This window comes from Giraffa tippelskirchi, chromosome 7, assembly GCF_054371585.1.
Source record: "Giraffa tippelskirchi isolate mGirTip1 chromosome 7, T2T-mGirTip1v1.2.pri, whole genome shotgun sequence".
Classification (NCBI taxonomy): Eukaryota; Metazoa; Chordata; class Mammalia; order Artiodactyla; family Giraffidae; genus Giraffa; species Giraffa tippelskirchi.
Genome location: NC_137281.1, coordinates 122,749,567 through 122,764,716, shown reverse-complemented (window position 1 = coordinate 122,764,716; position 15,150 = coordinate 122,749,567). Strand labels below are relative to the sequence as shown.

At 37.7% G+C, this 15,150-nt stretch overlaps 1 protein-coding gene across 50 annotated transcripts in view; it reads right to left on the bottom strand.

The window, feature by feature from the left end:
• The window catches only part of CEP152 (centrosomal protein 152), a 96,232-nt gene that overhangs the window by 66,940 nt on the left and 14,142 nt on the right, over positions 1-15,150 (bottom strand). For 13 of the 50 annotated variants that reach the window (XM_081508467.1, XM_081508489.1, XM_081508478.1 and 10 more), the window contains 7 exons: positions 11,797-11,900; positions 11,499-11,571; positions 11,142-11,420; positions 9,871-10,036; positions 7,018-7,158; positions 5,781-5,920; positions 2,377-2,577 (listed from right to left, as the gene is read on the bottom strand). In XM_081508467.1, the coding sequence (XP_081364593.1) occupies positions 2,377-2,577; positions 5,781-5,920; positions 7,018-7,158; positions 9,871-10,036; positions 11,142-11,420; positions 11,499-11,571; positions 11,797-11,900 (1,104 nt within the window). Of the gene's footprint in view, positions 1-2,376; positions 2,578-5,780; positions 5,921-7,017; positions 7,162-9,870; positions 10,037-11,141; positions 11,421-11,498; positions 11,572-11,796; positions 11,901-15,150 lie in introns of all 50 variants that reach the window. The other 37 variants (XM_081508493.1, XM_081508470.1, XM_081508487.1 and 34 more) reach the window with 7 other exon arrangements.

Sequence of the window (15,150 nt, the reverse complement as noted above, 5' to 3'; positions counted from 1 at the left end):
GCAGCCCACCAGGCTCCTCCGTCCATGGGACTCTCCAGGCAAGAATACTGGAGTGGGGTGCCATTTCCACAAAGCAGTGATTTTCAAATTTTTGCAAGGGGGAGGTCTGAACCTCTTGAAAAATCTGAATAAGCTCATGGGTCTTCTCAAAGAAAACTGCTTATACTGACACCCAAGAGAAAATCACACCCACAATTTCAGAGATTCATGAGCTCCCTGGAGCCTAGTCATGGACTGCTTTAGGAGATGCCAGGTTAACAATCTCTGTCACTCACAAATCATACAATGTATGATCATCTACTCAGGTAACACTGGCATGTACTCAGGTACACAGTTGTGTGACTATGTGAGAGCCACTGAGAATCCAGACATTAGCAAACTTGTTCATCTGCTACATCGCCTAGTTATTTCCATGCTACTCTTTCTCACGAGTTGTTTTATTCTTCTTTGTAACCTGATGAGTGGAGTGGAGCAGGAAAAGGCTTATCAGAAAGGGAAAGATTTTGCTCCTCTTCAATAACTTTTATATTAAAAAAAAAAAAAAGAAAACAAGGGGCAGTATGTATGTATGGTTACCAGTTATGGTAAGAAAATCTAAATCACCTGTCTGTATAGAACACACTCATGCATTTTCCTGATTACAGGCAGCCAACTCCCTGGCTCTTGGCTGATCTTTACAGCACCTTTTCCAATCAGGACTCTCAGCTTGGATTCTGAGATAATATGAACTGACCTTTTATTAAAAATACTGCTGAGCCAGATGATAGCAAATGGACAGCATGAAAGGGATACCAAAAAAAAAGCATTCCCAGAAAGGAAAAAACACTAGGCACTTTGGAATCACCACTTTGCAAAGCAGTTACGGAACAACATGCAGAAGCTAGCATCAGTGCTACGCTCTGCTCCGTTTTAAATTTAAAAAAAAAAGAAAAATCACTGACAGAATGTAACAGTAGACAAGACCTTAATCAACACCTTCACTCTGTGGTTCAGGGATCCGAAGCCCAGTCAGCACAGGATGAAGACTCTGTTCTGTGTTCTAGTCTAGGATTCTTCGGCTGAGGGGTTGGAAGAGGTGAGAAAAGTGAATGGAACAAGTACAGGGGTTGAAACACACTCGGAACTGCTCCCAGGCTGCCCCTGTGTACGTGTGCCTAAGTCAGTAGAGAATGGAGAGATTCCTCAACCCGACGTGGAAAAGCCACTGATACCGACTCCTCTCATCATCTGAGGAGGCACCACTCTCCACAGCAGGTTTCACGCTGCTGCCCAAACAGAGCCACGCTTGATAAAACCGCATCTCAAATTCCATCTGTTTTAATACTCCAGAAAGTAGACTTTAATAATTTTTCTTTTTTTACCTTTTTTCCTAGATTTTAATAATTTGTCAAAGTCTTTGTCTTTCCCCACCCCTCTACTTATCCTTCACACTGATCAAGTTCACAGTATTTTTCTACATAAAAAGAATCTTTAAAAAATCTATATGGGAAAATAAATCCAATAAAAATTCATATAAACACATATAAAAGTAAAATAAAATGAAATGATATATAATTATTATTGCCAATAATGCAGTTTTATAGTACTCTACCTAAATCATGGAAAAATTTAGAGTCAGCTGTATAAATAAGAAAGAACAACCCAAATCAGTGTGAATTTTAAGTAGGGTGGGATTTTCTAGATCCTCACATCTTAATATTCTTCTCTTCTTTCCTTGGGTTAAATTAATTCTGAAATTACATTGAGAAAGACAATCCCTGAAATTTTATTCATTCAACTGATTATCTGGGGTTTTGGAGCACAAGCAAACCCACTACCTGAGTTACAACATTTTATTCCCTTTGGGGCAAAGATAAAATAAAAACTGTGAAACATGCTCAAGTTTCATATCTAAATGATTTCAGATCAGAATCTCTTCCCTATGTATTACACTAGTCTCAAAATCAACTCTTCTCCCAAGAATCATTTCTAGACAATATTTACTGACAAGTTAATAACCAAACACTGGGAGACCCAAGAAAGGTCTTCTCCTGGTTAATCTCCCAGGCCAACCACTCAATTCCAGGCCAGCTCCCAGAACACTCCTTCTTTTCAGTTTGGAATCTTCTAAGACATATAAACAATATGCATAAATATTCAACAAATGAAGAAGTAGTCATATGAGAACTGAGAAAGCACTAACCAGTCCTACCAGAGGAAGGATTTCCAAAAGTATGCCCTCGGGGCATATCCACAGATAAAACTATTTGGGCTTTTAAAATTTTACTCATACTCAAATACCTACTGCAAACACCCAGCATTTCTATATGATGAACCACAAGATGTCAATCATGGCTTTACTTGTCTATAGTAGTTGCTATTTGAAATCATTCCAACCTGTTCCTTCAGTGCAGTAAGGGTAGCATCCAGCTTCCTTTGTAAGGACAGCACTTGCTCCTCATACTTCTTTGTGAGGCCCATCACGATGCTCTCATGCTGCTCCCTCGCGCGCTGAAGCGATTCTGAATGATGCAGGTCCAACAGCTGCTGCTTCAGGCTGTCCAGGGCCATCTCAGTAGTTCTGGACTTTTTAATCATCTGGAAGATACACACAGGATACACGTTTACAGTATTCTGACTCTGTGCTATCTTCATGAATTTTAATTCTAAAACTCAACCATGCTTAACTAAATGAAAGTAGGGGTTTCCCTGGTGGCTCAGTAGTAAAGAACCCACCACCAATGAAGGAGACACAAGAGACGCAGGCTTCAACCCCTGGGTGGGGAAGATCTCCTGGAGTAGGAAATGGCAACCCACTCCACTATTCTTGCTTGGAGAATCCCATGCACAGAGGAGCCTGGCAGGCTACAGTCCATGGGGGTGCAAAGAGTCAGACATGACTGAGTGACTAAACAGCAAGAACAAGAACAAAGAGAAGAAAGGTCTCCCCATGGTGGCTCTAGTTCCCTAGCTGGGATCCACCAGGCCCATGGTTGCTGGAATTATTATTCACAGAGAAAAAGAATCTGGAAGTGTCTGAGGAAAGAGAGAGAAGATTTTGCACAACATGATGGCAACGTGGGTTCCAGGCAAGGAGTCTGCTGCTTCTACACCCATCTCAGTGCTGTTTGCATCGCTCTGGGCTCCAAGTGTTGGAGGGAAGTCCAATTGTTAGGTCATGGAAAAATGACAACTTTTTTTTAAATTTTAAATTTATTTTTTAATTGAAAGATAATTGCTTTACAGAATTGTGTTGGTTTCTGCCAAAGAGCAGCATGAATCAGACATGAGGGGTGGGATGGGGAGGGAGGTAGAAGGGAGGTTAAAGACAACTGCTGCTGGAAACATTGATGAAACCTCTCCGTGGTCACGTACTATAAAGGAAGCTTTTTAAACTGTAACTGTATGGTTGTGGAGAAGTAACTGTATAGCAGGTTTACTGACAGCTCACACAAGATGTCCATGTTCTAATTCCTGAAACTTGTGAATATGTTCTGTCACATGACAATGGGAAATTAAGGTTGTGACTGGATTAAAGTTGCTAACCAGATGACCTCAAATAAGGAGACTGTCAAGGGTCCTTTAATGAGGAAAACTGAGGCAAAAAAAGTCAGAATTGTGACTGCTAGCTCTGAAAATGAAAATGGACTATACACCAAGGAACGCAGGGGGCCTCTAGAAGCTGGAAAAAGCAAAAAAGGGGATTCTCCCCTAGGTCTCTAGAAAGCAACACAGCTCTACTGACACCTTGATTTTAGCCCGATGAGAGCCATGTCAGACTTCTGACTTTCTGTCTGTAAGGTAATAAATTTGTGCTGTTTTAAGCCACTAAGCCTGTGGGGATCTGTTAAAGCAGCAATAGAAAATGAATGTACTTGGTGGTTCTGTTGTTTTTTTAAATTTATTTAATTTTAATTTTTAATTTAATTTTATACTATTTTATTTTTTATAAATACAAGTTCTAACTTATTAAAAGATTATGTAGATTATGACATAAAAGCAACTCTTTAATAACTATCATTTTTCAAAAAATTTTAAATAATGATAAGTCTATATTACACATAAAAATGAAAAATTTCAAATGAGGTCGCTTCTTCATTCTATTCCAGAGATTGCCTATTTATCCCAATACCACTTAAACTACTTAAGACATCATCATTTGTTCAGTAAATGATCTGGACACTTTGTGCCAGGCAGGGTTCCAAGCACTTAAGGACAGGATGACAAGACAGCCAAGGCCCAAAGTCTTATTACTTTCTGGTGAAAAGGGACAGACAATAATAAGTAAACAGATGAGATAATTTCAGATGGTTTTAAAATAGAGTGATAAAATATGGCACAATAGAGGGGAGTGGGAATGAGAAGCAATAGACTACTTTAGATGTAAGGCGGCTGGGAAGTCCTCTCTGTTTTTAGCTAAGAACTGAAGGCTGAGAAGGCACCAGACATGAGAAAACATTGTTTAAACTCTTCCATCCTCAGAACTAGCCACACATCTCATCTAGAACCAAGTCACTTTTGTTTGTAACCACCAAAACAGCATTACATGAATCATTCACTGCCAGGCGTGGCTACCAATGACTTGTGACTATTTCCCATGATCAAATGGCCACCCTTCTCATTAATCAAAGAATGTGCCTCCACTTCAAAGGCTAGTCTGTTGGGGTCAGAAAATTTAGTTTCTGATGCTTTGTCAGTAACCGGCTTTGTAATCCTGGAAAAGTAATGTGACCTTGCCAAGACTTGGTTAACCATCCATAAAATGGTAAACACAATGCTTCACTAATCAAAATCCCAACAAGACTTTTTATAAAGCATGGGAAGTTGATTTGCAAGATCTAGAAGGAAAAGTGTAAAAAAGAGCAAACAAATATTTTAAGAATTGTAAGGGTAGCCCTTGTTTATCAGATTTCAAAACACAAAATAAAACTATACTTGTGATAGTATCAGAGCAGGAAAAGAGAAATATGTTAAGAAAAAAAAATTCAGAGGTTAGGTCAATTATGAACACCATAACTCACTTACCATGTACTGACCACCTATAATGTACCAGGCTCTGGGCTTATGTGGTGAGGTTACTAAGATGAGGGCACTCCGTTCTGGCCTTCAAGATTATTCTAGGTCTGTTATAACAGATGCGATCATCTGACTTGAGAAAGAAAACGGGAAGACTTAGGAAAAGAAAAGCCTTGAGCAGGGGCTTGTTAATCAAATAGCAATGTGCTGAGGAGAGGGCATTCCAGTGATAGGAAACAGCACATATGAGTACCTAAAAACAGACAGACTATTGAGTTTAAGAATGAGAGAAGAGAAAGGCAAGGATCAGATGGTCATCCTGACACTCTATTTCATCCCACGAATAAAGCAGGGTCATTGAAAGACTTTAAGGGAAAGACATAACTAGAACTGTGCTTCAGAAAGATTACTCAGATGGCCAGATGAAAGAAGAGAAGGAGTAAAAGATTAGAGACTACATATGAGACTTCTGCAAAAGACGATAAAATACTGAAATAGGGACATGTGGACAGAAATGAGGAGACTCAACACAACGTAGTGGCTGACTAGACAAAGGAACACAGAAGCTGAGCTCTCCTCCAGATTTCTGGTGGATAGATGACTAGGTGAATGGGAGACCCATTCCTCCAAGGAAAGGGAAAGAAATGTAGACTGACTTATGGGAGAAGAAAGTGTAAACTTCAAAGTTTTTCTAAATTTAGTCCCACAGTACAAAACATTAAGCAACTAACATTTCATTGTAATCAACAACTTTTTACTGTAAATAATGAAGATCAAATATTTACCTGTTCTTCATTGACTTTTAATGCTTGTATTTGGGTCTCCAGTGCTTTTATTTGTGCTTCAAGCTGTATTTCTCTTTCTTTTCCATTCTGAAAGAGTTTCTGTGATTCTCGAAGGCTGAGGGCCAAACCATCCTTTTCATCTAGAACATTAAAAAATTTTATATAAGTAATATGTTACTGCAGAGGAATACTAATTGCCACAATCTATCAAATATCAGATCTTTATCATATATTAATGTTGCTGCATTTAATTCAGTTCAGATAATGAACTTCACTTGATTTGGAGAAAATTACAAAAGCTTCAAAAAAAGAATGTGAGTGACATCAAAAAAATTTTTTCTACAGAACAGCAACCACTCTCTTCAAAAATCTTATTGTATCCCTTTAGGAACCAAAAGATCCCCTAAAAAATCATTTCGATATCTGTTACTTGAGAAGCTACATAGATATGACAAGCCCCTGCTGATCAAAGAAACAATCTGAGGAAAAATTACTTTTTCTACATACTTTCAATGACCTCTTAAATTCACCTACTCTTTAATTCTTCCCACATACTTTACTGTAACAGTTCACAAGTTCTTCTCTCAAAAATAAATTTCATGAGCATTACAAAAAGATCTTTTCACTATCAATTAAGTTTGAAATAAGCTGGAGTTCAGTCACAAAATTATTCTACAAATGAGAGTTCAATACTGACCGAAACTACAGAAAGCACAAAGAGTGAGCAATTGTAATCTGAAATCTGTGTTTATACTCTGCTTCTCCCAGAGATGACCACATTTTCTCCTTGGCACTCTCAAAGCAGTTCAGGATCACTAACTCTTACTTGGATTGAAATGTTATGCTAATTCATAGGCTCAGAAAACATACTGCAAACTAAACACAAGTCTCTCTGGGAACTGGAATACTTTATCCAAGGTAAACTACATAAGGAATCGACAGCTTTTTAAGATGGAATGCCATCAGCATATTTATATAATGTTCACTGATTCTATTAGTCTAACAGAATAGAAAGAAGGGGAAAAAAATGAGGACCTCAAAATGTATGTTCTGGAAAGAAGTCCAAGGCAATGTGTCCAAAGCCCTGGATTTTTGTTTTGTTCTGACTGATTCACCGTGAGCCCTTCATCAAGTGCATCAAATCTCTATGCTTCATATTTAAAATGAGGTTACTGGAAACAAGCTATATAGCTCTACAGACCTCAAACACGACAGCACCAAACAGTTGTTTTCTTACCTTTGGTTATCAGAAGCTGATGATTCAGATATCTAATTTGACGTTCACTTTCATTTAACTTTTCAACTAAATTGTCCAGTTGTCTCTCTTTAGCTTTGTTAAGAACCTGAAGTTGAATAATCTGCATATTTTCTGCAGAATCTGCTTGGGAATTAAAGACAATTTATTAGATAAAAGCATATCAAAATATAAATTTGTGGTCATTTCAGGCAATGTTTTATCAAACTGCAAATACAACTTAGGGTATCATGAAATCAATTCAGCAGATTTGTGACTAGCATTTTTAATAAACAATGTTACGGAGCCAAAAACATGGGTCTGCTCACCCCCATGCAGTAAAGCCAATCTACTGACACCTGATCGTAGTGAAGGCAAGTGGAGCGTTTAAGAGGCGATTTAAGGAGTTTGACCTTTTTAAGCATCAGCTGTCCAGGGCTTCTCTTACAGCGCCTTATCATAAATGCTGCACTTCCCTGGTGGCTCAGTAAAGAATCTGCCTGCAATGCAGAAGACCTGGGTTTAAGCCCTGAGATGGGAGGATCCCCTGGAAAAGGGAATGACAACCCACTCCAGTATTCTTGCCTGGAGAATTCCATGGACAGAGGAGCCGGGTGGACTACAGTCCACGGGGTGACAGAGAGTCAGACACGACTCAGTGACACACTTTCACACTTTTTCCTTCACCACAACCAGGTGTTGGTTAGATTGGCTTTATTGCAAGCAGGCAAGAAGATCCAAATTTTGGTTTGGTAATAACAAGACAGAATATGATCAGAGTGTATCATGTAGCATAAATAAGTATTACTATGTGAAACTTATTTATACAATATTTATATAAATATTGTAGACCTCATCACAATGCAAAAAAAAAAAATGTACTTCTTACTGTGGTCACTGCCAGGAAAGTCTGAAAAGTCATTAATTAATGTATACCTCTGAATCACTACCATTCGGGCCAATGAAAAATAAGTACATACCAATAACAATGGAATAGAGCTCCAAGCTCTCATTAAGCTGAAAAATAAAAGTACATCAGCTTCTATAAAACCATTTTCAAAGAAAATTTCTAGCCATCCTTCTCAAAATATTTTATTTTAAGCAAGAATGAATTCATTTGTACTGGCATATAACTGCTGAATTAATAAATTAAAGAATAGATTAATAAAAAATTTTGAGGTCTTCTTTCAGAAATAAAGTCATTTTAAGGACCACTTAAAAATCACTGGGGGAGAAAAAGAAAAAAGTGATTCGCAGAAGAAGGATTATCTTTCAACTACACAATGATGAATATTTTCCTATGAGAACAATGCTGCTGCTGCTAAGTCGCTTCAGTAGTGTTTGACTCTGTGCGACCCCATAGACCGGCAGCCCACCAGGCTCCATTTGCTAACAAATAAAACAATCTTTTTTTAAAAGAGATATGGTTGAAACCCCCAACTGAAGGCTGAAAACTCTGTTACAAGTCAAACTTCTCTTGGTCCTTAGAACATGGCTAATCCAGGAATAAACACAATCTACAAGCCACACCTCTCTTCAAGCTCATTTTTTTAAACTACTGTTACTAAGAACCTATAATCACTAAATTCAGCACTACCATTAAGTTAATTAACTTTCAGATGTCAAATTTAGGCAAATGTGTAACTAACAAAAAATGAATCAACTGGATAAAAATGCAGATTGTTAAGGAAGTGATGAAAGTGATATATGCAAAATGACCAGGCAATACAAAGGTAACCGAACACAGCAGAACTGAAAGAATAACATCAAGGTGTCAGGCCACCGTTGTGATGTCTACTTACTTAACCCCAGAGTTATGCGACACACACTGTCCACCTCCTCATGTCTTCATTCCACAAAAACTTAGGAACAGAGAGAGGTTGCCCACATATTCGCTGTCAGCTCGCTGGGGGAAAAGGTGTTCTTTGCAACTATCCTATAGCCTGAGCATAAGATGGAAGCAGCACCATGAAGTTAGGGCACTAGGGTTGAGTCTTCTCTTTGGTGCATGCAGCCCAGGAAACCAGAATATCTGATATGACTTTTCCCCCACTTCTTAAATGTAATACCAAGAAAACACCTGTGTTCACATTCTAGAATCACACTGGCTCTTCAGCAATAACTAGAAGTTATTTCACATGCCAGAGAGTAGGATGACAAAAGTTGGATATATGAAAACAAAGATTCAGATTAGTCAAGTTTGGTTTTTAGTTTTGAATATTTGGATCCCCTCAAAATTCCCTAGTAGCACTTTTATTGATAATGGTTGACTTACTAAATTACGTTTCTATATAATGAAAAAAATCTAAGATTGAAAAGAAAACTACATTTCATTTTCCAATTTAGACTTCTGTTAAGAAAGATATGCTATATGAAGTTAATTAAGTCTTGACCAAATAGAATGACTGAGAAAATTTCTTTTAATTTTTCATTAAGGGAAATTTCAAATATATAAGAAGGTAGAGAAAAGAGTACAATGAACCCCATGAAACCATCACCTAGATTCAACAACTGTGAACTCATGGCCAGTCTCACTTTATCTACATCCCCACGCAAACTTACCCCCCAACAACATGATATTTGAAGTCAATTCTAGACTTCATGTCAGCTTATTCAAACTTCAGGATATAACTTTTAAAATTGGACTCTTTTCAAAAAATCTCATTATCTTACTTAAAATCATAATTCTTGATTCATGTCAATGTATGGCAAAAACTACTACAATATTGTAAGTAATTAGCCCCCAACTAAAATAAATAAATTTATTAAAAAAAAAAAAATCGTAATTCTTGAACACACTCCCAGTGCTCAAAGTTCTCCAAATAGGTGGTTAAGAAATTTAAACTTGATACCTACTTTCATTAGCTCCTAAAAATTGCTGTTGTAGGCCTTCAAATGTGTCACTTTCTGCAATGTCCTGGGCTGGTGAGCCATTATTCTGGGCAGAAGACTGAAAAGGTTTATACGTCACTTTATATGATTCCAAAGGTTGACAACTAGGACCTTGTGACATACCAAACTGCTATTACAAGGTGAAAGACAAAATTGACAATTAGGATTTGCTCTTTTCTTAAAAAATTATCTGAATTAGACAACTTGTTATAAAACTTAATGGTAGTACGATTACAAATTTTATACATACATCTCCGCTTAAAAATAGCACTTACTGTTACTTAACAAAGTTCACAGAAAGCCTGAAATATGTAATTTCTCACATTTTAGTTGTACTTCTGAGCATATAATAGAGCCAATTCCATAAACAACACTCAAGAATTCCAGTGAGATTGTATATAAACATTTAAGAATAATTTAGATGATGCCAACGTCGTGAAAACACATCTATACAATAACATGTAACACAATGACTCATACGTAACAAATACTCAGCAACTTTTGTGGGATGAATAACGTTTTATAGAGAAGTAAGGGAAGTAAGGGGAAATAAGTAAGTAAGGGGAAGTAAGGGGAAATGACCACCTTAAAACGACCAAAAATTATCCTGTCATCAGGTAACACAGAATATCTATTAGTGAAATGAGGCATTCATAGTCATTGAGAAAATCTAAGAAGCAGCTAACTATATCCTAAGGTCTTATTCATCAAACTCTCCAGAGGCAGAGGGGGAAAGTATTTCTTTTCTTAACATTCATCATGTCTACTGCTGTATCATCACAACAGATACAGGCTTTGAAGTATTTGAAGCAAAATCTGTGATAAGGGTGATGAGCTATATCATCAAGGTAACTGTCTGGTGTCATGTAGGTGATTAACCACTTTTAAACTCTATCAGAGTACCTGAACATAGCTTCTCACCGGAGCAGGGTTAATGGTAGAAGCCAGAAAACTCAGTAGACAAAGGTGGCTATTCTTTGACAGACTTAACTTTTAATGTTTAATTATTCCCACGAAGTCTCTATTTTAAAATTCTCATTTAAGATGATTTAATTAGACTGTAAACAGAAAACTGCACGACTAATTCAGCATGAGACTGAATAAATGCACCCTCAGCATTATTTGTACTTAAATGTTACTATTGCACTTTTCACAAACATTTCTTAATCACACACACACAGCAAATGTGTGTACACACATGCACAAATTTCTTGAAAGTCAAGTTTTTACAATACCTGAAAATGATTCCTTTGAGTATCTGAAAATGTAATTACATTGGTTGGTTGGCTATTAAATTCCTGCTTCTGACTGTTGGTATATGGCCTAAAGTTTTCAGGAAGGTGATATAAATCAGTCTGTTCATATTTACTCGGAGGACTATAACCACTTCCACCTTCATCTCCACCTCCTTCAGGATGGTAGACAGGATGTTGGTCTTCAGTTCTACTTTGATTCTCTTCCCAGCCATTGCCACTTTTCTCTCCAATACATATATCCCGAATCTCATTATAGGCCTATTAGATAACAAGAGTAAGAGAAAAGTACAAAGATCTATTCCCACCCTCAAAGTCAAGTTCATGCCAGATACTTACATTTACATTTGGAGATTTAGGCAGGACTTGATGCTCAGTCCAGTTCATCTCCAATTGCTCAGAATGATGTGTGCTTGAGAAAAATCAGTATTTTAAATTACAGCTTATCATCTATTTAGACAGAGACACCATAGAGAACCTCAAGATTTTAACATGGGTGCCCTCCAAATGTTACCTAAAGGATTAAGAAGTAGTCTACAATTTTACAATCATATCTGTTATTATTGCCTGCAGAGTATCTAAAGAAAAAAACTCAAAGCATTGTGATATACAAATGCAAGGGGTTTCAGGTCCTTACTCTTCCTCTCTGCCATCCTCGCTGCAGTCTGAATAGTGAAGTTCCGGGGAAGACAGGTCATCATCCAGCATATCGTGAGGCAGATCTGTGAGTAACTGCTGCAACTGAGACAGGGAGGTCAGCGTCAATACAACACTGGCTTAGACCCAAGATGCAAAACCAAAGTTGCCTTGGCTCCAGTGATTTTGACTGTAGAAGTCAAAGAATTTCCTAATTTCTCTATGTAATAAAGGTCTTAAATTCCACAGGAATTATGTTTGTCAGTTCACCTGGGGGAAGGGGAACACATAAATATCAGGATTTATATTGCAAGGCTTTATCTTTTTCTAGAGGTCTTAGATTCAGGTACACGTACAGCAGGAAAGCTTTTAAAACTTCTTTAGGCAAACACAGCAGGTCATAATAATGGCACGATCACTGTATCATGTTATCCGGGGGGCAGATCTGAGTCTCAGAATCCTATTCTACCAGTAATCAGACCTGGAGGACTTGGCAATCAGACACCCTCCAGGGAATCTGAGTGGCCAAATGCACTGTACCCAGGTGGTGGTAACAGCAGCAGCAGCAGCAGGTGGCCTTGAAAGCCCTTAGAAGCTCCAATAATATGATGAAAACCTCTTGGAGAGTGACTAATTACTAGAGAGCCATCCAATTCCAATGATGAAAAGATACACAATGTTTGGTTCTTACAAAAAGTTGAGTAGAAAGAAGGCTGTAAGATTCAGGTTTTTATAGATACAGTACTCTCAAAAGTATAACTAAAATTGACAATAAAAGCACATGATTTTGCTCTCCAATTTTTTTCCAGAAAAATCACATCTTTAGCATTCTGCCTTATAACAACGAGATAAATTCCCTCAAGTTTCAAGATAAACTGTGACAAAGAGACAAATGAATTGTCTAATTTGTTGAATTTCAGTATCTGTAAATGTCTTCAAATCCCAATATAATGACTTAAAATTTGTAATAATCAGAAGATTCATGGAGAAGGAAATGGCAACCTACTCCAGTATTCTTGCCTAGAAAATTCCATAGACGGAAGAATCCATGTGGTCACAAATAGGATATGACTGAGCTACTGACCATAGGGGTAAGAATGGGAATCATCACTAACTGTTAATTAGTAAGAGGAATCTTATTGGGGAGATAAAAATGTTACAGAACTTGACTGTGGTGATGGTTGCACAACTAGGTAAGTTTAATGAAGGTCATTGAAGTGATCCTCAATTCTATTCCTGTTTAAGCATCTGGGTTCCCTGCCATAACATCTATTGCCACCCATATCTAGAATGAAGTGTTGTCTTGGAGCCTGTTGTACATTTAAAAATAAACTTTTCTTAAAAGGTCATTGAACTGTACAATTTAAATACGGAACCTAAATTATACCTAAATAAAGTTGTTTCTCTTTCAGGAAAAAAAAAAAGAAGATTCAAACATTATGTTACTAAAGGGTCAAAGGACTGCTTATAATGACTTCTCTTTAAACCTAAGCACCAGTTAGCTTTAGAAAACGCAGAGGAACCAGAGATCAAATTGCCAACATCCTACCTCTGCTTTATTGACTATGCCAAAGCCTTTGACTGTGTGGATCACAATAAACTGTGGAAAATTCTGAAAGAGATGAGCATACCAAACCACCTGACCTGCCTCTTGAGAAACCTGTATGCAGGTCAGAAAGCAACAGTTAGAACTGGACATGGAACAACAGACTGGTTCCAAATAGGAAAAGAGTACGTCAAGGCTGTATATTGTCACCCTGCTTATTTAACTTATATGCAGAGTACATCATGAGAAACGCTGGGCTGGAGGAAGCACAAGCTGGAATCAAAATTGCTGGGAGAAGTATCAATAACCTCAGATATGCAGATGACACCACCTTTATGGCAGGAAGTAAAGAACCTCTTGATAAAAGTGAAAGAGGAGTGAAAAAGTTGGCTTAAAGCTCAACATTCAGAAAACTAAGTTTATGGCATCCGGCCCCATCACTTCATGGCAGATAGATGGGCAAACAGTGGAAACAAAGGCTGACTTTATTTTTATGGGCTCCAAGATCACTACAGATGGTGATTGCAGCCATGAAATTAAAAGATGCTGACTCCGTGGAAGGAAAGTTATGACCAACCTAGACAGCATATTAAAAAGCAGAGACATTACTTTGCCAACAAAGGTCCATCTAGTCAAGGCTATGGTTTTTCCAGTGGTCATGTATGGATGTGAGAGTTGGACTATAAAGAAAGGTGAGCGCCGAAGAATTGATGCTTTTGAACTGTGGTGTTGGAGAAGACTCTTGAGAGTCCCTTGGACTACAAGGAGATCCAACCAGTCCATCCTAAAGGAGATTAGTCCTGGGTGTTCATTGGAAGGACTGATGTTGAAGCTGAAACTCCAAGACTTTGGCCACGTGATGCGAAGAGCTGACTCATTTGAAAAGACCCTGATGCTGGGAAAGATTGAGGGCAGGAGGAGAAGGGGACGACAGAGGATGAGATGGCTGGATGGCATCATCTACTCAATGGACATGGGTTTGGGTGGACTCCGGGAGTTTGTGATGGACAGGGAGGCCTAGCGTGCTGCGGTTGGTTCATGGGGTCGCAAAGAGTCGGACACGACTGAGCAACTGAACTGAACTGAATTGAACCAGTTAGATTATTAGCAAATTGACCGAGTTCCTCCACAGTATATAAATCAATCCTGTAAAACTATGTAATAAATCAATATTCAAGATATTAAATACTCTATAAAAATCCGGAAGAAAAAAATGAGATGTTGCTTAGTCTATGGCAGGTTTTTTTCCCCTATTTCTCTGCCATTAGAATGAAAGAAATGAAGTGTAGCTATAAAACATATCTGAGTATTACATTTATAATTTAAAAGATGTTCTTAAAATGCATATGGTAAAAGTTAAATAAAACTATCCTAAGAAATGTCTGAAAAAAATGCCCCAACTGTTAACAGAGTTTTGGTGAAGTCAAACTTGGGAATGGAATGGCATATGTGAGGTGGGGAAGGGGGACACTTCTTCACCCACATACATATTTCTAACACTGAGTGAATTGTTTGTTTGAAGGTGTTCTCAATACATTAGTTTCTCTAAAAATGAAGTAAGAGAAAAACATTCTATTCCAATGAAAAGTTATCTTGATGAAACTGATATTAACAACCAGGACCTTGACTTATTGGCCACCTGCTCACATAGGTAACTGAAAAATCATTTTGTGAATTAGCCATATCAGAGTTGACCTAAAGATACAAAGAATAACGAACACTAAAACAGAACACATCAATATAGTAGGATACCACAATGGGACTCAAGAGAAAACTGGCAAGGTGATTTTACAAAGACAAAATTCACAA